The 26,084-nt window shown below is 39.5% G+C and overlaps 1 protein-coding gene across 1 annotated transcript in view; it reads right to left on the bottom strand.

Moving 5' to 3' along the window:
- The window catches only part of SPOCK1 (SPARC (osteonectin), cwcv and kazal like domains proteoglycan 1), a 287,013-nt gene that overhangs the window by 119,067 nt on the left and 141,862 nt on the right, over positions 1 to 26,084 (bottom strand). Inside the window, exon 4 of the mRNA XM_031047384.2 lies at positions 1,858 to 1,972. Within this exon, the coding sequence (XP_030903244.1) occupies positions 1,858 to 1,972 (115 nt within the window). The remainder of the gene's footprint in view (positions 1 to 1,857; positions 1,973 to 26,084) is intronic.

Below are 26,084 nucleotides of genomic sequence, written 5' to 3'. Positions count from 1 at the left end.
TAGCTAGGCATTGTGAGAATAAAACCACTTTGGGGATATATGTGCTGCTATCCCACATCAGCAGTGGTTCTTTCAGCATTATGAAACTTGCTGGAAACTGTTTGGAGACTTTTCAAAGTAAGTTTTCAATACTTTTCTATTAATCTCCATAGTCACTGTGCTACTCAAAGGTTAGCAGAAATAGCTGCAGGCAGCGGAGAGATCGTAGAGAGATCACATGAAACACAGCCTGGTTTCTGGAAGAAAAAGGAGATTCAGCTCCTCCTCTATACCATTACTCTGTACCACTGTGACCATTTTGGGGGCATTAAATATTGGAAATAGCTCAGAAAGCATTTGGCTCAACATCTATGGCTATATATCATAAGGACTACTATATAATGCAACTGCTTTAAATCCATCTTAACCAGAAAATGTAAGCTCTATAATGCCAAAAATGTCATTAGAATGTAAAACTGCACATAGCCATACTCCTAACATCCTTCCCAGGGTTCATTCCATATTGAAAACCAAAGATTAAACATACTGCCTCATGTACATTACACCATTAACTTTGTACCATAAATCAAAGACTGTGTTTTCTTTACTGCACTGGCTTCCCCAACCAGGTACCAGTGAGAGGAGATATAGTACTAAGCATGTGGGAATCAGATCATCCTGAATTCAGTTTGGCTTAAACAGGTATGGAACTACAATCTCAGCTGACAATGACATTTATGGATCTGAGTTCTTACAGGCAAATTTTTGCTTCCCTACAGAATAGGACAGGAAACTGGAGACAAGTCCCCAGATTTATCACTCAAATATAATGAAATCAAGACAACATATTTTTCTTAAAGCACAGACCAACCACTCAGAGATGCCCATTACAGCAGTACAGGCTTTATTTGACATCTATAGGTAAGTGGAGGGGGGTATTTCATAGAATAGGATCATAGAATAGTTAGGGTTGGAAAGGACCTTAAGATCATCAAGTTCCAACCCCCCTGTCACGGGCAAGAACATCTCCCACTAAACCATGTCACTCAACAGAATTATAGAATAGTTAGGGTTAGTCATAGAATAGTTTGGCTTATTTCCTTGGTTTTATTCTGGATCTTGACCCAGAGAGACTCTGGAGATATTCCAGACCACTTTCCTTACTAGTTCTACTTGCTCTACTTCCAAAACAGGGCAATGTTAGTTTGTTTTCTCTAAATTTGTTTATAAATCTCTTGATTCTTCATTGTTTGTAGCATATTTCAACCTATGCCCAGTAGGCTTTTCTTTGTTTATTCACAGCTACTCTCAGTGAAGTTCTGTGGTCTGATTCAGACATCTTGGCCAATGCTTTTGACACATTAGCTATTTCATTTGCTCTTAATTCAGTCATTCAGCAATCAGATCTGGAGCTTCCTATAATTACGTGACTCTTCAGGGAGCTGTTCCACAATGTTCCACCAACATTTTTCAGTTCTTCAGTAAATTCAAGCAGATGTTTGATATATAAACCCCCCCATCTTTAATAATCTCTTTTTAATTGCTTCTAATTAAGTTATTGCAACTGTAGATGTCTCATATTTCACAATGTTTCATATTCCATGTTTTCAGGCTTTAAAATCTGCACAGTTACTGCTCTCTGGGAGGAGAAAACCACTCCCAGAACTGAAGGAACATTCTGCTCTCCACACTACACGGTGCACTATATTCTTCTTCATCTTTTTGGAATCACCTCCATTATAAATAATAATAACTTTAAAGTAATGTTTTAAATTATGGGGTTTTATGTTCCTTTTGGAGTTTTCTCGTTTCATTTCTTTTCATCGTGCTGGATGCGTATGAAGACACAAAAACCTCGACAACATGGAATTTCCTTACCTGTGTACCAGCTGCTTGCGGCTTACGCAAATAGCAGTTTCATAGTCATGAGTGACACACACTTTATGTGGGCTGCACTTCACCTTCAAACATGGATCTTTAGAAGGATCAAGGGCTATAAAAGAAAAGATACATTAAAAAAGAGAGTGAGAAATGTATATAAAGATATCTCTTGCTTGGCAGATGACAACTGGTTAGAATGAACACTCCCACTGCTGAGTGAATAAATGCTTTGCCATTTTATAGTATATGCTGTTGTTTTCAGACTGCATATTAAACTAAGATCGACAGCCTAAAGACTTATTATTGAACAGTGCTTTGAGTATAACTTGGCATTCACATTAGTATTAGACATGATACTTTGGGATAAAGTTCCAGTATAATAATCATTCAGTTCATTTCCTAGAAAAGTTATGGTGGAATAAAACACAATCACAAATAACAAAATTATTAGCATTTTAGAAACTATCTAATAACTGACATGTAATGTGACATGAAATCCTGCATTGGAAAGTGCAGGATACTAGAGCTTATCCTCTGGTACCCTCTTTATGGTTTTGATTAGGAAAGATCCCATGAACCTTCCTCCTGAACATATTCCTTTAGCAATCCTCACAGCCATACACAGAAATTTCATCTTTGCATGAGAACTGATAGCTTTTTGGGGGCATTATTTTGTATGGATTTGACTTTCTGTTCCTCTACAATGTATCCTCAAATCACATTTTACCTCTTCTCTCCCTCCCCAGATAATGGGCCACTCTTGGAAATGAACAACTCTTAGTTTGGTTTTGGGGACTGCATAAAGCTCTTATTGCACATTACCATAACTGAGTTTCCCGTTTTTAGGGAAACTTAAAGGACACTCTTTGAAATACAAGAAGCTTCACTTCACTATGTACCAAATCTCTTTATATGACAGCAAATGTCCTTTCATCAAGCAGAGGATTATTCTGTTTTCCTGCTGTGCAGCTGTTCGGTGTTGGTTTAAACAGCCAGAGCTACAAGTTCTCACCACATTAACACCCATTACACATTTGTGATGGGCAATTGAGCTTCAGTAGTGCATATGTATTTAGTGGAATGCCTTTGGTGCAAGACACAGGGAAACAGTAAAAACAAAACAAAAGTGTTTTTCTTTTAATGGCTTTTCTTTTTAAAGCCATTAAAACTGATAGAAAAGGGAGACCATGTGTTTCCTTAACCATAAACAACAAGGCAGCAGCATCCCACCGGTTGGCATTAGGACAATACCTAGGCACTACTTGAGGGGCCAGAGTCAGCCCCACTGAAAAGACCAAAGGCTGTTGCCTATTGGAGTCTTTTTCAAGACACGTCTAACAGGCAGGAGGCATAGCCCATCTTTACCTTCCCATAACACACAAGGTAAGATCTACTTTCTTAATCCTTTTACTTTGCTCTCACTGGAGACTGAGGCAGATACATGATAGGGATTGAAATGGTAAGCCACAATTTCCTTACCTATTCTTAAAATGCAAACCAGAGTGAGATACCCTCCTTCTGCAAAGCCTTTGATGAGTGAGCACTACTTGGAGCGTGAAGGGTCACCAGAGCATTGGTTGAGGGGGCTGATGAGATTCAAAGGTCATATACACATGAAAATATTCAATGACCAGAAGTTTTGCTTGCCTGCAGCTGGCTTTGCTCTTTTACTGGAGCACATGCACGTTGTCTGCATTTTGCTGGTGACACATCCTTGATGCAAAATGCTGCATCAACAGAAACCATTGTGCCAATTGGCTAGGAGCCCAGGGCTAATAGCTGCCAACACTGCCGGGCTGCTGGTGAGTGCTCTCTGCCCTTGTGCTCATAGTTTTCTGCCAGCCAGACTTAGTGGGAATCTGGGTTTAGCCTTGAAGGTCAATATGATTTTGTCATGAATAAGAGAAGCAAGATTTAGGCCAACATGGTCTAGGGGACATCTTGCACAGTTTCAATACTTAGCATTAAAGAACTGCATCCACTTCAGGAATTCCTCAAGTCTTCTAAGGCAATAAAAATGCATGCACTTTTGAAGCATGTGTTCTGAAATAGCATCACACAATACATTATTGTTAAAAAAGACCTAACTTTCAAATATTTTGCAATTAAAAATTGTGTATTGAAAAAGGAAACTATTGTAGAATGGTCATCAGTTGAAAACAAAGGAATGCGAAAAGATGCAGTTGGAAATCTCAGTCACTATTTCTATTTAAATCAGGCCTCAACTTCTCTCTACTTCTGTGTCTTGCTTCTAAACTCTGAAAAGAATTACCTGGCAACAACAATAAATAAAGCTTTTCCCTTCTTGCATGTTGGATGAATTGTTTCATTCATGGTGGAAATGCTCATGAAGATCTTTAAATGGAACCCACTACAGAAGATCATTTATTATTCATTACAAACAGCCCTTACACACAGTTCAAAACCAGTAGAAGGAAGTTTATTAAATTGAAGCAAAACTGTGGGCTATGTCAGAAGACACCAAAAAAATCCCCACAATGTGAATTATTATTTAAGGAGGTTTTTTCCCCACTTATGCAAAATGTATGATCCATATGAATATAAAAGGTCAAAATAGGGATTTCTATGTCTGCAAAGTTCCTCAAGATGTTAAATAAGTTTGCAAGGTTGCCCTCCTGCTAAGCAACACAAGCCCTAAGGAGAGCTTATAATAAGAAACAATTTCTGGAATATGCTAATCAAAGATCCTGCTTTGTTAATCAGATTTCTACATGACTAGGAGCAGATGCTCATCATCTGCAGAAGAAAAGACCCTTGGGAATAAGATGAAATGCAACAACCGTGTTTGTCATCACAGTTCTTTTTGTCCTGAAGCGATGAGTTTGAAATCTTTGACAAGGGAGAGCCAAAAGTACCAACAAATAAAGTGGGAAGAGAAGGAGTGAGGAAAAAACCAACAAACCCCTAAGTTTTTTATTGCAAAGATGTTATTCTATCAGCTTGAAAAGAAAACTGCAGCCATCCTTTTTCTGTGTCAAAGAGTCTACATACAGTTACTTGGGCCTATCTGCACAGTAATAATAGAAATACCTTAAGCTTGCCTTTACTGTGTGATATGGTTAATATTCCACTTTTTCTTTAGACTGTGAAGGTGAAATCGATCTGGTTGGTTAATCTGACCTGGCAGTAGCTGACGACTGGTCCAAAACTTTTGGAGGGGATATATGTCCAGCCAGCATTAAAACTAAAGGTTTCACATGAAACCCCATTTTTTTGTGAGTCTAGCCTTCATATTTTCTTGTCCTGAGCTTTTCCCATGCTGTTCAAATCTCCGCACAATTGGTCTCCAAGGGAAATACCCATCCCAGGAGACAGCTGGCTGAAACACAGGGAAATGCAGTACTGCACATCTCTCAGTATAATCATTTTCAGAAGCTTTTTTTGCCCTGGGAAAACTTAGAATCTCTGGAGTTTTATCTCAGCTCAAAAGCCTCACTCTTTCTCACCGCACACCTTCATGTTTCTGTCGATGACACTTGTTTTCTGGCCTACTGTCCCAGCACTCTGAACTGTGAAGTCTCTTCCTGTCTGGCAGAGCACAAGTGAAGAAGTGTTTAGATGGACTCAAGTTTCTGCTTCATTGGCCACAACATTTATGTAGGAAAACTGCACTCATAGGTTAGCTGATTGCATTGCAAAGGGGAAAGGCTTTCATATGTAGGCAGTGACCCAAAACCTGTGCTGGACCCATTTGTAAAAACAGAGGTGTGGAATCAGAATTCCTGCCACTGAGAGACTAAAGACTTGCATTCCCTTTTTTTTTTGCATAGCAACCTGAATTCCCTCTTGAAGCTTTGGATCTTCTGTGGTTAACTTACAGAGACACCAGAGTAATTGGAAAAAATAAACATCAGTGATTGCATCAGACCATTAGCAACCTCCTCTTGCTATGCTGCCATCACTTTCTAAGCCCCAAAGGATTACAAACACCAGCAGTATCCCAAAACCCTTTCTCTCCCAGCTCCACAAAGACCATCAGAGAACTTCTGCTCATGAACTGAACTTACTTTCCTTTCCCCTCCCTGTACCATTCACCAGAGTCTGTGAGTTCACAATATAAATCAGTGTTGGACAAAGACCTAACACCCGTGTTTGAGATACTTTTCTATTACATTTCATGTTTTTATATATTACCACAATAAAAGAAGACTTATGACTTGCGGGAAACCCCTTAGTTCAGACAATGGCAGTACAGGGAGAACTTGCTTTGTAAGGATGTAGCTCCATTCACTGCAGTTGTGGGTCATTGTGTTAATCAGAATGGAGTACATTTATTTTTCACACATTTGACTTTAAAAGGGTGATAACAAATAAGTACTTTCAATGTCTTGCAGCAATGGATGTGTAATCCTGCAGAAACTGTACAACTAGTTCACAGCAAGATTTATGAGCTCGATTCTGGTTTTATGACCATTTGTTTGGGGGAAAGGAGTAATTTCCAACTCCCAGCTGCTTAGTGGTGCTGAAACAAACTACACAGTCCACAAAAAATGGCATTACGTAAATATTGGGGGGTTTGTTTTCAAAATTGCCTGACAATAAGCATTATGATCACTCACTGACAAAATACTTCTGCATAATGAAATGTCAGGAGCAGTTGCTTTCATGCAATCCCCTCGGAACTGTTTTGACTAGACAAGAAAAGAAAAACATCTGTTGACAAAGGTATGATGAAGCGGAAAACAGGTAGTTGCTGAGTTTAATGCAGAGATCCTAGTGTGTATTTTAAGACAAAAAAGACTGATAATAAACCAAAGGCTCTCAATTTAATGATGCATTACATTATAGGTGTGCTGTTTAATATTATTATGTATTATTTGATTTCAGCAATACGCCACAGGCAAGCATGAGAAGGAAAGCACAGCTCCTGACTCTACAAGGCATCAGCTAGGGCACAGAAATGAGAAAGCTGTGGATTGAGCTGGCCTGAGCAGGCAAGGGCCAAAGGCTGACTCTTCACTTGGCTTCCTCCCCATTCAGTGTGAAGCTCAAAAGGCAGCTCATCCAAGAGGCAATGCTTCGAATTAGCATCTTGTCTCCATTTGCAGCATGGTGACAGCCAAAGAGAAAATGTCATCAAAGCAGAGAGGTTGACTTGGAGGAATTTTGCTATATGCTTCTTTGAAAACTGTTGCATAGCAAACATGCAAGAAGCCATACAGCCGACTTAAACATGTATAATAAAAACTTCTACTAACAGAGACCTTGAGTTTTTGCTAGGAAAGGACATGTTTTCAACACACAATAACTAAAACCAGTCTTGGTTTTAACATTTCACTTGTTTAAAGTAAAGCATAGACCTCCCCCCAGAATTAGAGCTTCTATTCAGCTTTAAAGTAGATAGTTTATGCTTTTTTTTTCTTAAGGTGAACATGGCCATACATATTACCTTAGAGAGCACTCCAGTGAACTTTGCTCTGCTTCTCTGTGAAAACATGACAGTTTCCAATACTCCAGTGATAAACTCCAACCAACCCATGTGCTGAGTTTCGACTGCTAGCAGAGCTTAATCTGAGTGCAACAAGACTACCCCATTGTCCATGTATGAACAAGACACCTATGTGAGCTTGTGATTGACTTCAGATGGTTTCTGCCTACACTCTTTCCCCAGATTTTCTTACTTTACGTCATGCTGAGTGGCTGGGACCATGTTGTTCACTGGAGTCGAATGCCACATTTCTTCTCAGAGCTGAGACTGTTAATTCTGGGTTTAGAAAATGTTATTTAATAACAGATTACATCCCCCTGCCCTGTATAAATTGCAAATAATCACCAATGGGTTTTATTCTGCTTCTGCAAATCTCTCCAGAAATCATTCTGCTTCACTGGTGAAGAAAGTTGGTGTTAGCCCTCCCCCAAGTCTAGGGGAGAACATGTCTTCGATTAGCAAGCTCAGATATCTAAGTCTCTTTCTCTCTTGCAGGCTTCCTCTCTGCATAATTACTCTGAGCAATTTGCATACAGAAATCAATTCAGCTGAAAATTAATTACCCTAAGCCTGAATGTTTCAAACATGGATGTGAATTATTTTCAGCAAATGGAATTTCTCAAGGCAGTTGAACAGCAGCATCTCAAACCATCAGCATTTATTCCATCCCTGTGAAGTATCCTTGTATAGTTTTGCTTTGGAGGACTCTAACATTTGAGTGGCTGAAGCCGTTGGTATAGTGCATAGAAACATCCATTTTAATTTTTACAGGCACTTTAGAAAATCATTTCTTACAACTGAAACATAATTGCTTTTGACACTGCTAAGGGCCATCCAAGGCAAGAGATGCTCAAAGGACTCTAAGATTTCCTTTTTGAAGCAGAGGATAAGAACCTGAGTATTTAAATGAGTTTCTTTGACAAATATACAGAAATCTGATGCAGTGAAAATAAGTGAAGGGGAAAAAAAGATAGCAAAGGTAAGTTAGGAAATGTGCTGCAATTGGTGGATATGATAATCCATCACAGCTAGCAGAGTAGGTATTTGGCCAGCAACTAGCAAAGAGACACACAAAAGACCAAAGTTATACTGCTAAGGAGTCATAAGAGAAAAGCTCCTGGTTTGATTTCTGACAATGAATCTTTCTGGTTTATATCTTAATATACTGCAAATATACCTCAAACACTTCCCTACACTGGGACAGGTTTTGAGTATCTCATATACTCCGATAGGTTTAGGGAAGACATTGATCTTTTTAACACTTTCTTTTGAATCTGGAAAGACAAACATGGAAAAAAGAAGCTGTGAAACACAGCTGGGTACTTGCTTTGCTATTCAGCTAGCACCAGGTTCACTTCTAACCAACAACTCTCCTGCCTGCAAGGCAAAGGTTCAACCAACATGCAGGTACAGAGCACTCACATGGTTCAATAAAGTCTAATCTGGCACCAGTGCCATGATGTTTCTTCCAATTCCAAGCACTTCCATTATGTGATAATTTCTGCCCATATGTGCCATACCTGAAGGGATGTTTCTGCATATCCTGGTAAGCTAAAGGCAAAACAGACCTAAAAGACCCACAGGCAAGACACTGGTCAGATGTTCCATTCAATTATTAACTCCAGGAAGTAGCAATGGTATGAAAATAACCCAGTTTTCCAGCACTCACAGGGCTTTGGCATATGTTTCATGACAGCAGCTCTACAGTTTGCTTTAGAGTCCCCAAGGCCCCTGGGGTGATCCTGCCTCAAGCTTCCTGGGATAGAAGTGTAGAGCTTCAAAAGATTGTTCTAATCTTTAGTTGGTGGAACATGAGAAAATGAAGAAACCTTTGTTCCTGCCCTGCAGGAGGACACAGTTCTGCAGTATCTGTCTTAACAGATACTTAACAGGAGCTAAAAACTCTTTCCTGCGGTCAGCCTCAGGTCTCTGCTCCCTTTTCAAAGGAACCTGTAACAACCCAGTCAAGCATCTCTAACAACAGGAATCCTGATACTCACTCCAGATGATCTCCACCCTACCAGCTTGTCACTGCTTGGCCAAAGCAGTGTGGCTCTTTCTGCAGGAAAGCCGTCACTGATCCCAGCTCCTGGATGCCTCCAAGCCCAGCCCTGCCTCTTCTGGAATGAAAACTGCTCCCTTAGACTTTCAAGCACAATTTTCTAGCAAATGGGCTTGAGGAAAACAAAGAGAAAGCACCTGTATCTCCACACTGGTACGACTGGCTAGCTGATAACTGCTTGTGCAATGACTGTCAGTCAGATCTCAGTTTTGTAAGAAGCCTCCCCTGCATTTTCCATCTCTGTGATTGAACTTGGGTACTGCGATGCCAACCGATTCTCTTAAATCCCTAGACCCTAATAAAAGAGCAGGACTTTGTTTTTCTTTTCAAAAGCCAATAAGATTTTATTCTTACTGCTACTGGGAAAATACAAGAAATATGAACTAGAAAGATTTAAAAATATCAAAGCCATACAATAGACTTGGTATCATTATATATATCTCTGTATATAATACTTAAGATAGCTTTGAGGTTTCTGAACGCTTGCACTTGACAATCCTGTGGCAATTTTGAAATGCCAGATATAATTTTGCCTGTGAACTGACCCAGACCAGATCCGTTTCTGTTACACTGCAGTGAATTGTCATTTATTTTGTGGGGTTTCATTTGATACAAATTATTTCACTCCAAGGCCGATAAAAGCAGGTTATACCTTCTTCAGAATATAATATTTTAGATTATTCATGTATAATTAAAGATACACCTTTCCCATTTCAGATTAATACAAACACCTACTTTGATTTGCCTAGGGAGAAGTCACATTGTATGTCATGAAACACTTCTCTATTAATTCTGAAGCTGTTGTAATTTATACTTTAACTGAAGCAATCATATAATAGGAAAAGAATTACAGCTATTTAATTCTGATATCAGTTTGTGAGATAGTGATCCCTTTTCCAACCTTGATTAAAAACTATAATCAAGTGTAATACTGTGAACTGAATAGAAAACTGAAACACTATAGAACTCCTCTGTAGTTTTCATTGAGAAAAAGCTCTTACCAATCAGATTTGATTATTACTCAACAGATATTTTATGTCATTAAATCTCCTTTGAAAACATGAACAACAAACAGATCTTTTCATGCTTAGTTTTTAGAGGTAATGCAGAAGTAAAAGCTCATCCCTGTTGTTACTGCTTCCATCAGCAAATAGGAAAAATAAGAACCAAACAACTGCTTTTATGAATCAGTATTTCAGTATGGAAACCTAAAATTCTTTTCTAACACAGCACTATGGAAAGCCAGGCAAGCATTAAACATTCTGGATATGAATTCTCTGAAAAGGCTGCCGTGTTTGCTTTATTTGTCCACAGACTGAATGTCAGCGTTGTTACAGTTACAGCAGTTCCCAGCCAGGTAGCCTGTGTAGCTCTGCGTACTTGTATTTAAATGTTAAACTAGATAAGACATTGCAGCCCTGGACATGAGAAATCCTTTACTTCTTCTATTAAGTTTTTTTGCTTATTTGCTAGGATAAATGAAGCAGAATTTAGCTCCAATCATTATCCACTCTTAGCTATAAAATGTAGGGTCTCATTTTATGTTTGATTAATAAGGTACAATATGGATGGCATTCTTTGAATTGGCATGCTATGGAAGAAGTCCCAACTTTCCCCTTGCTCTTCAGCATCTTAGTGCATGGGCAGTGACTCTCCTAGAGCCAGTGGGGAAGTAAGGATGCCCTTAGATTGTCTTCTTGTTCTATCATTGTTTCTTTTGTGACTTGGGATATATGAGTTAAGTCACTCTGTGCTTCCCTCTCTTGTTCAGCATTTAAAATTGAGATAGTAATAATCGCTGTCTAGAAATCATGCTGTGGCTCTCAGAAGGCATCATGGAAGCTAAGCAAAGGGTGAATGATTTGTAATGTAATAATATCAAACTAGTTAAATTCTGCAGAACTAAGAGCTGTTTCATGTTCATTTGTGGCAGTCTGATTGTTGCCATGGAAACGTGGGCAAAACACTTCATTTCCTACATCAACAGAGGAAGATTTGTTTCCATATTAGTTTTAGTTTGCAATGAGCAAAACAAACACAAAGATAGGAGGCTTTTTCAAAGACTGATTTAATTCTGAAAAGCCAGTTTTAGTCCTATCACATAGAAGCAGCTCCTGCCAACCTGATACCACAGTGGAAAGTCTTGTTAGATGGGCAGCATTCTGCAAACACCTCTGGATTAGGGATGAAATACAAAAATTACAGACCTGTGGGTTTATAGGGAAAGATTTTATCGTCAGAAGAAATCACCAGAATTAAAGTTATCGGGGTTTTAGCCATGAGACATGACCAAAAAAATACCCTACAGAATGATCACTGCTGCACTACACATGGCTTGTACATCACCTAGAAACCTGTGCAACACAAAACACAAGTGTAAATTGCTGGGGCCTGGCTGGGTTAATAGATTGTTGCCTAGTGTAATTTTCATTGCTTTTGAAAGCAATTACCTAAGCAGGAAATGAGGAAGTTCCTCTCTGGATAATCAATTAGTCATATAATTGGTATCTGGAAGAGGCTTGAACGGGAAATAAATAAAAGGACAAACATCTGTCCTGCCTGTTCCTAAAGTGTAGTAAATATAAATACAGCAAAGAGGATCCCTTCTTCTAGCATGAGTTTAATGAAAAGAAGTGCTGTGAAAATCAGTAAATATCTAATGACATTCCTCACTGCACAGTGCAAGAGAGAATCTCTAAGGTGAAACAAATCAAAATGAAAATTCATAAACTACAAATTTATTTTGTCAAAATAAAGTCCACTCTGCTGGAACTGACCAGCCAGCACTGGAACGGTGCCCAAAGGCAGGAATGTTGAGCCTGGAAGTTTCTAAACAATAAGAAATCGGTGATCTTTCTGCACAGAATGAAATGAAAGGGTAAAATAAGCAGCTCATCTCAGAAGTGGAAAAAGCAGGTTGTCAAACGGGCTGGAAGATAGCAAGTGGTCACAAGGAAGAGCACTAGCATTGCAATTTAGAAGTGTTTAGTGGTATGATAGCAATGAAAATACGGAAGTATAGGACTTGTACGCTCCTGCAGAACAATACATACGGAAGGAAAAAAAACCCAACACAGGGGTATTTATACAGACTTTTGTCTTGCTATACTTCAGTTGCTAAAGTAGCGTGGAAACTGATGATCAACTTCTCCTCTCTTGGTTTTGTGACCTCTAAATTGATTTTTAACAACACAAGATCACCTCTACAAAGCTGCTGCTAAAACAACACCCTTTGCAGTTGGTATTTTATAGTACTCTGGCAAATGCTAAAATTCGAGTCTCATTAATGCATTCCAGGGCATCTTGATATATCTTTCGGTAAGTAATGGATAGTAATTTTAAACACACAGGAACAACGTTTATTGAAGGCATTAAATGGATTCACAGTTTAATTAAAACGCTTTATGTTTCTCAAAAAGTGATACATTGATGAAGATGTCAACTGACAGAGGAAACATGCTATTTCTCTTGCCAATACTTAGCTAAAATAATCCTGAAAGAAGACGTTTTATGAAGAATTAAAGTTTGAACAGTTCCTTGTGGATACCTGGGTAACTGTCTGGAATAACTAAAATGTTTTGTCCTTTTCCTATAGAGGAGTTGAGGCTGCCTCAGGCGATACAGCAGCAAAAACTGTAACCTTGCACTGAGCATGGTAGTTAAAATCCACTTCTACAACAGAGCAGCAACTGTCCATACGAGAATTGCTTGATTTCTGAAACACCGAGGCAAGAAATGCCTTGAAAAAGTAAGCTTCCTGAGTTATGAAGCAAGACTGAATTATTCAGGGTTCTTGATGTACATGTTACTTTTTATTAGAACAAAGATAAAACATAGAGTTCTAATAAAAAGGAACCAAGTGTACCAGTATTGCTGAATAATTCAAACACAAGTAACAATGGAATTGGAAACTGAGTTTTACTGTCTTTCAGGGACTACACATTGCATTTCCAGAGACAACTCGTCTGACCTATCTCTAGACATATCTGCAGGCATTGCCCGAAGTTCAAGACAAGAATAATGTGAAGAGGAAGAAAGTGTTACAGTGGTTTGGACATGGGAGATGGGAAAGAGGAAGGACACTAGGGAACTACTGCTACAGCTCTCAATGAACTAACTTCATTCAGTTTTCATCTGAAAAGATGTAAATGCAACCTGTAACTGATATATATCACCTTCTAGACTTTACTGTTCCTAGTGGATATAGAAAGCCCAGGAGGATAAGCAGTGGATCTCAGACTGGAAGGAATACCAAATAATGCCAGATTCTTTTCCACTGTAAGCAAGATCCTTGTTGAAAAATGACAGTCAGAAAATAGAAACAATATAACTGCAACCTTAGTATTTAGGAGAAAAAAACATTTCCATTTATAGAAATGTGCTGTGATGTTAAGGGAACAGAAATTGTATTTTCATCCTGATTTATCCATCCCACTGCATCTTCTACGGAATATGTTTCTATTTGATTTTAATGAGTAAATTGACATTTTAATAAGGATGCACCACTATAAAGAGGTCTTCTCTACTTAAGAGGGCAGAACAAGCCATACAGTAAGACAGACAGACAATAAGGGACTATCTCTCCTCCTTTTTCATTCCTCCTCCCTCCCCTGTAGTGTTTACAATACCCCCCTGTGTTACTTGGGCTGACACTGAACTGGAAAATAAGTTTAGCTCGATTTAACCATATTCAAACATGAAAATCTGCTCAGAGAAAATGTGTTTGCCTGACATGATGACTGAATTTGCATCTATAATTTGGGCAAGATCACTTTTCCGGCTGATTTCATAGCACTTTCCAGGATAGATTCACTTCCAGAAAACCTAACTCAAAATTTTCCTCTAAGTCATGTCAGAACAAGGACTATGGACAACCGGAATATGCTGCGTGTGCAGCAGAGAAAAAACTAACCAAGAGCTTCCTCTCCTGTGTTCTGACCATTTTCCAAGACTTTGGATATTACAGCAATTTTCTGTACAGAGATACAGAGGTGGGGAATAGCTGTACAAACCAGCAAGCCTAAACAGCAGTTAAGTTGTAGCCCAATCGACTAAATCACGAGCCTTGAAAAGAAACTGTCACATCAGCTTCTACTGTTGTCACAGAAGTAGTTGTAGTGTTCAGTACCGTTAAGTTCAGCAACAACAGAGTAAAAATGTACTTCTGCCCATAATGCTTGAGAGCCATTAGGTTGTACATCACTGCCTGGAAGCAGGGAATCAGTGTTCCAGTTCAGGGTATGTAATTCAGGTATTTTCATAACCATCCTTTGCTCTTTCATACAAAGACACATGCACCAAAAACTTGAAGACATTAAGAAATCATAATTAATAGAAGTATCAGCATTTTAATATATTATTCCATGTACATGTCTGTTATAAATAAGCTACGGGGATATATCCCAAGAACTCAGATTAAACTTCAGCAACAGCCTTTGTTCTCATGTACAAGACCTAATGAGGGAATTCCTTCCCCTCTATCACACACAGTATCAATTTCATGCCCTATAGGTTTGTAAATGGCCCACAAATCTTTGTGATTTGTCTTTTTCTCTAAAGGAAGACTACCACATCAGGTCTTTTAATGTTTGCTGACCAGTCAGTAACAGTCAAGATACCTATTAGGCATAATAGGCTCCTTAAGCATGGAAGATTCTATATAGGACATGGCCATTAGTATATGTGTAGCCTTTACTACTGGCTCTCAGTGTTTGTTGAAGGAGAACGGTAGTACCACTAACATTAATATCTAGACAAGGTTTCTTTAAGGGCTTGCCAAACACCTCAGAACAGCAGGTGAAGGTGTCAAAGTGCCAATGTTATTGTTGCAGAAGAAACACCTTTTCTTCCCTCCTTTCAGTGGATGGTCTCATCAGCTCCTCCTTGAAGTTTCCTATGAAGCTAATTAGTTTAGCAGGTTTTCGGGCTGCAGAATGATTTGAAACTCAGCATGTTCTCCTCGTAATTTGTTAGCCTGTCTAAATTTCCCATCACTTAACTACATGTTCAGGTGGATTTCTGGATCATTTGGTTTTATACTGTAACAGGACAACGCCAAAAGGCTGTGGCTAAAAGGGCGTTACTGACCCCTGCTATTTACTTACAGCCTGAGACAGCAAACCAATGCAGAGCAAGTTTGGCAGGCTCATGACTGCAAACATGGAAGAGTGATGTGTGTTTTTACTGGCAGTGGACTAGCAGGATTTTTAGTGAAATGAAATGATCATGTAGTCTCTTTTTTCAGTGAGTAACCTCAAGCAAGCTTTTCATTGTGCTTCAAATCCCAGAGTGTTGAGTGTTGATCCTCTAAAATGCTGTTTATCCACAGCTTCCTCTGGTGGCATTAACTGGCAGCCTCAAGAACTGCCACAGAAAAGCCAATATCCATGAAGAGCCATTACCTGTATGGGAAGCACTAGGTGCCTCCACCAGAGAAAATGGAAGCCAAACATTGGGAACACTTTGGGTCAATGACCCTACCTCTGTATGGCGTTTTGGCTCCAGTATCTTTGTAACTCATGCTTGAAAAAGCTCCCAGAAAGAGGAGACTGGAATAGCTAGAATCTTTAATTTTCACCCATTATGGCAGTTCCCATGTAATGAATAATTCACATCTATGTTACTTGCTTGAACTGCTGAATGCTGGGACTCACAACCACATAATTAGCTAATAAAGAATAGTGGATTTGTTGCATGCTTCATTTACCAGTTTCTCCAAATAAATGTAAAGATGACAACGTGCATCCATATGGAACACGTACACAAGCAATGTTGGAAGAAGAAATCCTAAAAGCATCACGTAACTACTACTGACATCTAGGTAATGTATGTAGCTTCAAAATAGTGTTAAAGTTTGTCCAGTACTATACTTGCATATGTGGATTTACCATGCAACGCATACCATTATACGGCTGAAGGGATCCTACATCTTTCTACAGCTGAAATCAGAGATAAAGAAATGCACAACTGATCACACTGTTTTTCAGAATGAAAGCTTTTGTCTTTCCCCAAAATCATCATCTGGAAGCCACTTTCTTAGGTTAGGTTACACATTTAATTAGAATTATATTACCCATCAATTTAAAAGCTTTTAGACATCTTTTACTATTTCATTGGGATTAAGTGTGCCTATTATCAACTTGCCTAGGTCATACCTTAACAATATGCAAATGTACAGCACAGGCTTAGATTTAGTGGGAACAGATGGAAAGCCTTAGGGGACTATTGCTGCCCATTAATGACATCTCAAGCTGTGCCCACACTCCCTGTCTAGGGGCTGCCTCTCCAGCACCATGAATTTTCCAAATCCAGTAAAAAAGGAGTTGCAATATTTTTATTAGAAAGGAGAAAGTGCAGGCAGTGTTTTGGTACCATTTGAAAGAAGTATTCAAGACATAATTTGTACATCACAGATAAAGGGGGAATAGGGCATGAGGCCCCCTGTCTTCTGCCTGAAACTGATACAGGCTTTAATGGAGTTGCACTGGGGATCTGGCTTAAGTGGGCTGGCAAGGGAAGGAAACAAATGTGGAATAGTTAATGAAGCAGAATGAAGCAGTGAGTGAACATCAACCAGTGTGATAGCCTGTGATGACTCTGAAATAAAGACATGTGCTCTTCTTGTAGAATTGAGAATTACAGACTCCTGAGGCAAACCTTTAGCAGAGAACACCTAATTGAATAGCCCCCAAGGAATACTTCGTGTCCTGTGAAGAACAGAAGGCTTCCTGTATTGGTAAGTGAAAAAAAAGAACAAACCTAAAAAATATTAATTAATGCCCTTGGAAATGCCATGAGAGAGAGAGACAAGTACTCAGAGACAAAAGTACCAGAGATTATTCTTGAGTGTTGCATCTTCTGTGGGCTCCCTGACCCGATTGCTATCTCTAGCACACACATTACTCAAGAGCTTGCAAATGCAACTTAAGTGCTACAGAAATGCTGTCTTTCAGCATGCCAGAATTCTTGGGGACTTTAATCACAGGTCATCTACTTGCTGACATAAAGTAATCCTAAACCTCCCCACTAAGGGTTTGCCCAGCTCCCCTTTGCTCATTCAGCTTGCAGCCAGTTTATCTCTAGGCTACATTCTCATCTTTGAGGAAAGACTTACTCATCGCACTTCAAATGACTCAGAGGATTCAATACCCAATTAACTTTCTGAAAATCTACCTGCTCCATAATTTTGCCAGTTGGAGTGAGCACGCGCTAAATTTACTTACCAACATCATCTTCTTTTATTGTAACTTGACACCTTATCGCATCAGCACTGCCTTGAAATACTGACCTGGGAAACTACATTGATGTCTTGGGGGAAGATATGTGTGTGTGTGCTGGAATTTCATTAATTAGCCACCTACCAAATTACTCTGCCAAGAGGGAACAAGTATAACTGATACTACATTTCCTAGATGAGTCTGTAAACAGCACAAAGGCAAGAACAAGCATCTATAGCCCAAGATGATCTTAACTCAGACTGTAGCATAACAATCAAATTCTGGTATAAATAAATACCTCAATGCAGTGAAAACCATAATTTGCAGTACTGCTTACTAGTTACTGTCCACTACCCAGTTGAAGTGTAATTTGCCCTTGCTGCTGCCTGATAACTAAATGAATCCTTCTGCACTGTAGAAGACTACAAGCAGCACACTATCCTTTACGCTATTTCAGTTGACGGCTTGTAAGTTTTAGCTACTAATAGTAACATCAAATGGATTAACCAGGTATCTGAAGATCATATGAACATATCCAGAGATTTCTATTGAGCTGAAGTGATAGGATCTTGAGTCTACAGAAAAATTAGAACTCTATTTTGGTATCATACTTATAAACAAGCACCAACAATGGCCTTCTTAGCCTTCAATTTATTACCCTGAAAGTTGAGAAATGTATCAAACCCACTGAAAATTCATGTGATCCAGATTAACAGGTTGCCTAGAAAATTAGAAGGAAACAAAAGGAATAAGCTGATTTGCTTTTGCTGATGGGATGTCCATTAAGCAGTGTGTAGAAAATATACTGATAAAGTAGAGGGAGTGATGGTGATGACAACCAGAAGGCAGAACTCCAGTTACAGGATGTGGTCGCACCAACTCTTGGGAAAGGAGCACAGGCTTGGTGAGGCATTTCAAAACTGGATTTGCAAAGCAGGCATTGAACCCAGCTTGTATGGTATCATGGCATAGATTTTAGCTGTGGCAGGTAAAACCAGATTGCTATTTTGAGAGCCCCTGAATTCATTATGTGCCTACCTGTAGCCTAGTCAATGAATACACATTTTATCTTGATGAATAGCATAAAGAATGATTTCCCTCATTAATACAAATTGAACTTTCATTTCCAAGCAAGTTAGATTATAAGAGGCTGTAAGAATGCGGCTAGCCTTGCCCTCTTACTCAGGATATGGCCCTAATTAACATCCTTGTGGTCAGTTTTCTAGTTTTATGATTCAGAATTTCCTGCTTCAAATGCAATGTGGTGTTTAGAATACCCAGGAGCTGGAAAATTGGAAAAATACATTGATCAGGTGTTCTTATTTTAAGAATAAGCTTGTAAGCAATATGCTATTGGTGCAACATCCTGGTGAAACACAGATTACACCAACTATTATCTGTTCCTATGTATAATTGAAGCTTGTATTTTAAAAACCAAAAGACCAAGCTTGGATTCGATGGCATTGCACCTGCATGTGATAGTGATAGAAGTGGAAGTTTTATCTCAGCATCTTCCCTTGCCTGTCCTCTCCTGGTTTTAGCCCTCCATGACCTGTGAGTTCCAGGCATGAAGACACGGTACTGGGCAGCAATTGTAAGATGCCAGAATTTGTCATTCAAGGTTCTAAACTGTGACAGTGATGACACAGCTCATTAAAAGGTAATAAATACCAACAACAGTATTTTAAGTGATGATGAACACATGCTGAGCTTACTGCATAATGGGATCAGTCAACTACATGTCCAGTTCAAACTCTTACTCAAGGTGGTTGTCTGAACCTCTGCTTCGAGGAATCTGTGGTATGGAAAGGTATCACACACAGCTTTGGTGTGCAGGGACTGCTAATGGTGATGGGAGCTGCCATGTCAATAACACTCCTTCAAACTAAAGCATTTTTTTTCTGTTAGCTGAGGCAATCTGAAGTGCTTGGTATTTATTTAATCTAAAGGAGTACAAGCCCTTATATACACTGTGGTTTACATTTCCTTACAGACTAAATAATTCAAAGGGACAAATACAAATGTGTAGGATTCTCCATTTGAGAGGCTAAAACAAGCAATGAAAACATCTGTATCACTTCAATCTGATTCACTCACACTTCCATTTAAGTTTAAAAATACCTCAAATTCTCCAGTGTTTGACAACTACCAGTTGGGAAATTATGTTGCTGTAGAAATGTCAAGACATAAACATACCAGGTGGGAAACCATCTCATTTAACATAGATCCCCACACTGCAGGAATCTAAAACCTAACTACTCCTCTGGCTTGGTTTTTGACAGCTATCTGAATATGAGATGGATTGCACTCTGGAGTTATCTATTTGCCTGTACCAATGAGAAACTGAATCCAGACAATCAGATCCAGACTAACAGCTACCTAAATTTAGATAAATGAACCCCTAATATCTATAGGGTGATGATGCACCCTATAGATATTGCAATAATCTATAGAGTTAAAAAAGAGATAACTTTGTCTGGCTTCTATATTACTGAGGTAATGCTATCAAAAACAGTTAATTACTAACAAAGCTACCATGAAAACATATTAAACTAGAGGGAATCTCACACAATTTACTTGTGAAGAATCCACTAATTCTGTCCTTCTGCTATTTCATGTTTAAAGTGTTTTCCTTAGATGGGGGCATGTTATGTTGAATGTTCCTGGCTTTGAATTTAGCCTGCAAATACATCAGCAGGTGCCATACTTATCAAAGAAGCAGTACGCTCAGTCCTGTACCTGAAATCTAAGGACCTGTGCCTGCATATCTTTTGAGTATGGTAAGCAGGATTACAGATTCCCTGTTTAGACTCTATAAATTACAGTGACTTTCTTAACCTGAGCTTTTATACTTCAGTTATCTATCAGAGCTGGTGGCTTGTTCTGATAGATAGAGCCTAACATTATCAGCACCTTAGGAAGGTTTTTAATTTCTTTAGTAATCCTTCAAGAGCCTTATGAAATTGCTGTACCTGCACTTTAGCCCATGGGAAAATGGAAGGAAGAGGTTTATCAGTCTCAGGTGAGGAAACACAGAGAATAAAATGCAGAGCTAGGCAGAGAATTCAAGCATCTCTGGCTGTCAGTTATGTGGCAGTTTGCTGAAATATGCTTCTCTGACATCATGAATTATCCAAATCGTATTCTGTACTCTGTATGGGCAAAAGTTGGAAGCTTCTGGATGCAACTGCACCTGGGAAGACCACTGGGAGAGTGGCCTCTACTGGTTATTTGCAGGATTGGCACTGACAGGATTAAATTGAGTATTATTTGTGGTGTAGACAAGACAAATCCCTGTATATTCATCGAAATGTGAAGAGAGGCCTGAGTATGACATAGTAAATCTTAGAGGAGACGGAGGCTACACTCCTCATCTCAGAGCTCCCTCCTGATCTATTGCAGAGATGTTGTGTGAAGCAATTTCAGAGCACACTGTGTCTTGCACTGCCAGCCAAGCGATGAATAGGATGATGCTTGCCTGGCTGCCCTGGGGCTTGGGAATAAAAAAAGCAGGACATGAAAATTTCCTGGAACTGCAAAGTTTGGTGGATTTGGGGATAATTTCCCACCCATACACAGTACTCAGAAAAGGAGATTACTTACATCCACACCACAGTCCCTACGAGGAACAAGTCAAAGAGCAAGTATCAGCAAATGAAAGAATTAGAATTAATAGGGCAAGTAGCATTCACATGGCATTAATAAATCATAGAGAGGTTTGAATACAATTAGCTTAATGGACATCAGCTACAGGAAGCAATTGAAGTGAAATGCGTTGCTGAAGCCATAAAGTGACAGTTTACACTGTAGGAAGTGCTGTCACTGCACACGTATTTTGTATGTGTGCATTTCTCACATAGAACTTGAAAACTTGGGAAAAAAAATCTTTTCCAGACCTCAATCTAAAATCAGATTCCAAATTTCCTTCTTCCTCTGTCAAGCAGGTAATTATCAAAGTGTGCTAGACAGAGAAATATGACTTCTGACAAGTACTCTTCAAGTCAGAATTAGATCAGACAGTTTTAAGACTGGCAAAGCACCATTCCTAGTGACAGGCTTTATCCCTAGGAACACCTCCTTAATGTGAAAGCTCATTACTTGTTGGTTCTTTCAACTTTAGACAGAAAAAAAAAAGATTCCATAATGGTCTGAATGCTGACATTAATTCTTTCTCCTGTTGTCTTTTTATTTATGCACTTGTTTCACATACAAAGAGATTTTAATGGCATGAACAGTCCTCTTTGGGAAAACAAATGGTCTAAGCGAAATGCAAAATGATTTTTAGTTTGTTATACTAATAGCAACAAAAATGTGATTACTGCTGAAGGAGATTTGTGTTCCTCCAAATCCTTCCGATATTTATGCAAATACTCCAAAAGGCTGTGCTCTTCCCTCTGTGCAGGAAATCTTTCACACCACAGTGTAAATGCAGAGTCTATAGCCCTTCCCACTGAGTAGGTTAAAGAGTTTGTCAAGCACAGTGTTAAAGCAGGGGCATCTCAAGGAACAGAGCATACACAGAAGACAGATGGAAGCAATTCAAAAGCCACTTGAAAATTCCCAAAGCAGTAAGTGGCCCATATGTATTTATTCCCTAGGCATAGGCTAGAAGAGAACTGTACCAGGCTAGCTGATGCGCCTATGGAAAATACAATGATAAACACCAGGATTTTTGTACTGAGGGTCACGAGTGACATGGATTTGGGCAGATGTTTGGTATTTCCAGATCTTGTGCTGCCTTAACTCCTTTGCCAAACCTTCCTACAGGTTTATGGAGAAGGAAGCAATCTGGTTTGCCATAAAGCAGTTTCAAGTTCTCTGTGTAAAGTTCCTTGCTGCTTTATTTGGTTTATTAGGCTCTGTTCTCCTGCCTCTTTGCCTGCACTGCTGTATAGTTCCATTACATCTCCACAGTAATCTATAACAATTGAGCCTGAAGTGAGGCTATTAAGAAACGACAAAAGCATCTTGCTTCAGAACTCTTTATAAATGAGAAACATATTCCTAATTTCATATTGGTATTTCATTTATTTCAGGCTTACGAAAGGCTCTTATTCTCTAATCATACAAATGGATAATATATTTCCGCTTCCATTACACTTCTGATGTCAAATTTTTCTTCGGTATTGGAAAAATGGAATTTCTCATTATTTTCTCATATGTTCCACTGCAGATATTTGCTCTTTATTTGTAAATAAACAGAAAAGTAAGTGAGGGTATAATAATGGTTTGTACAGAGAAAAAGTCTGCCTGACTATGCTACTGTCCCTCTAAGTATTTTGGGTTCTACCAAAGTAAACCTTGAAAGGCTGTAATTGAAAGCCACTACACCTGTGTCAGGCTTTACACTGATAAAAAGGGCACGATAATTAATCACTTGCCTTATTAGAAAGATATGATTCTTCACAATGAATAAAAATGACTACAAGAGCTGATAACCTGTTAACTCCACAAGAAGGCACCTTTGTGAATGTAAGAAACAATAACTGCAGGTTACGTCAGCAACAGAATACAGATGAGCTGCATAGGAAATGGTAAGGGCAGTATTAGCATCAGGGAAGAGATTATTCAAATACAATGTATTCTAAAACCACCTTTTGCTGAATTAAAGGGACACACTAATAGCATATGTGATTAGGTGGAAAGAAAAGCTCAACAGAAAACTAAGACTGAATCCTTTCCTAATTATGTCTTTCCAATGTTATCACATTTCTATTCCACAAATGGACCCACAGGGATCACTTTTGGACTATCATTTGCTTAACTAATGGTATCTTTGGCTTCAAGATACACTGCCATTTCCTCCCTCGTCACCTTGTACCTTATCTTTATGAACCAGGTTATGCGCAAGACCTGAGCAAAACACAAGACATCTGAAAAGGACCAGCTGCCTTGACACACTATATAAAACAAAAACACCTACAGCAACATAGAATCAGAATTGTTTGGGTTGGAGGGGACCTTCAAAGCTCATCTAAACCAACTCTCCTGCAATTATAGGAACACCCTTCACTAGATGAGATTGCCCAGAATCACATCTGCTTGAGGGATGGTTCTGGGGGGTGCAAACCCCACACATTGCACTGTGTGTCCCCACGGCTGAATGGCCAGGAGGGTCCTGGGCTGTGGCATGGGGCTGTATGGTGGGGTGTCATTACACTATAAGGGGGATCTGTGCATGGAGGGGGGCCTCTGCACAATGTGTGTGGTGCAGAGGGAAATTTTGCTGTGACCTAGTGATACCCGTTCTGGTGGGATGACTGGTATGGAAATCCTGGATTGTTAAACACTAAATAACTATATTTAAGTGGTTCTTTCCCTTCTCTTGATTAAGCCACAGGTAGGAGAAATGAGGCTGAAGGGACAAGGGTACAGAGTTTCTCTGGGGGACACAGAAGCCACACATACATTCAAATGTGTGATGAAGCCCAATATCAGCCCCAGTACACACATGAAATCTGCCAGAAGGCTGAAAACAGGCTCAAATGAGTACTGCAATGAAGCTCAGCATCTTAACTTGGATAACAGTACCCTTAAACAACAATAAAAAGCCCTCTTGAGTCTTCTAAACCATGGCTTATTTTGAGTTTTGAGCTGAGATTTTCAGAAATCAAGGCACTGTGACTCAGCAAAGATCCTGCTGTCCAACTGACCACACAGCCAGACTAGAATCAACGTCTGGCTCTGAGAAAGCGTCTTCTCAGTGTCTTCCTCTTGTACCTGGGGAAGAAATGCTTCAGGAATATTCTTGGGATATTAATGACAACAAACTACTTCAGTTCACACTTTCTGCTGACTGCGACTCATTAGCCTTGCTTGCCCACCCATGCTTTATCTCCTCGTAATTTCTTGCTAATTATCTTCTACATCAAAGCTTTTGGGTGGCTGTAATACTGTAAAATCATCTCATGAAGAACCATACTTCAAATTAGGTTTTATGTAACAGCAGGTTCTCAGAGAGATAAAATACGGCACAAAAAATGCCCAAGTGTGAAACCACTGGAGCATCCTGTGGTGCTCAGGACCCTGGCAATAATGACTGAAATATTTAAGCACCCAACTCCTGACATTTCCTATAAGGGAGTGCATGTGTGAAGGGTGATGGACAGCACCTACTTCAAGTTAGAGGGTTAAGCCTTGATTATGGGGAGTATGTGAACAGGCAACACAACTGAAAAGCAGTTTCTTGGATCCTCTTTTTCCATTCTGTATCCAAAAGCTTTGGACAGTGCTATAACAAATGTGAAGAAATCATGAAAGCGACGGTTCAAAGCTGGTTATTCTCTGTAGCCTCTAATATCAGGCTTAGCAACCTCAAACAGACTAGGAATAGGTGGGCATGTTGCCACACTCCTGCTACTGAAGTTATTCCAGTGTCAGCAGCGCACCACCTGCCCAAACACAGGATCCCTGCTGTTTGACAGCACGGCTGGGCTCTGAAGAGCCAGGCAGGCACAGGAAAACACAGAGATGACATTAAAGCAGCATCTCTGTTTCAACTGAAAAAAACACCCAGGCCCCATTTGCTGTTTCCTCTGTTGAGGAAGGTGGTAAACAAACACTGCAGAGAGCTTTCCCAGCATGACAGCACCATCAACGCAACAGATTTATGCACTGCTCTGTATACTGGCTTTCATAAAGAAAGGGTTAGGATTAAGGCTGGCATCAACATTACTTGCTCTCAAGGCAAAAGCGCAGACAAGTCCTGTTGGTACAGCAGGGGGAATTTTCTCCTGGGATGTTTGAACAAGCTTTCCAGGAGTGAAGAAATATCAGGTCCATGTGTGTGAGATGCTCTTCTTCAAATGTGACATTTTGCACATATAAATACAAGCTCCAATACCAGGAAAACAGTAATTCTTTGCTCGTTTTCTCAGAAGTCAAAACTTTGGCTGCTGCATGGAAATCAATACTCAAAAGTGCAAAACAAGGTGGGTTTTTTTTTGTGCTGACCCAATCCTGAACAGAACTGCAGAATCACCGCCATGGGAAAGTGATGAAGCTCATAACGAGGTCCCCAATGGATTCAGCATTTATGCAGACAGCAAAAATACCTACAGCTATCATAATTAATCACACAAAGGATTTTAAAGGTTAAGTATTTCAAGGCTTAATCCTATATCTGCAAAAGATCAGGAGAAGACCTAATGGGAAGATCGCTGCAGCTGTGATAGATGACTGATGGTAGCTGTGCATGGCTTCCTTTCTGGTTCCCTTGCTCTCTCTACATATGGAGCCTACTGCCATCCCAAACCACTTACTGGCATATTTAGAATCCAGGTGTGCTTTGGCTACAGAAGGTCCTGTTTTCTCTGTAGCATTCCTGCTGGCCGTGCTGTCTGCAGCTGCAGGGAATTTACCTGGTTCTGAAGATAGTTTTGGCATAGCCTTCAAAGGATGATGTTGTGTATGTAGCAAATTCCTGCCTACTTATTTACTGCACAATTTTAACACATTTTTTTTTTCTGATGTGTCTGCCTCAAGCCACTGTGACAAA

The sequence above is a fragment of the Melopsittacus undulatus genome, chromosome 10, assembly GCF_012275295.1.
Source record: "Melopsittacus undulatus isolate bMelUnd1 chromosome 10, bMelUnd1.mat.Z, whole genome shotgun sequence".
In the NCBI taxonomy this organism is placed as follows: domain Eukaryota; kingdom Metazoa; phylum Chordata; class Aves; order Psittaciformes; family Psittaculidae; genus Melopsittacus; species Melopsittacus undulatus.
Note: the sequence above shows the minus strand (reverse complement) of the source record. Positions and strands in the feature narration are given on the sequence as shown.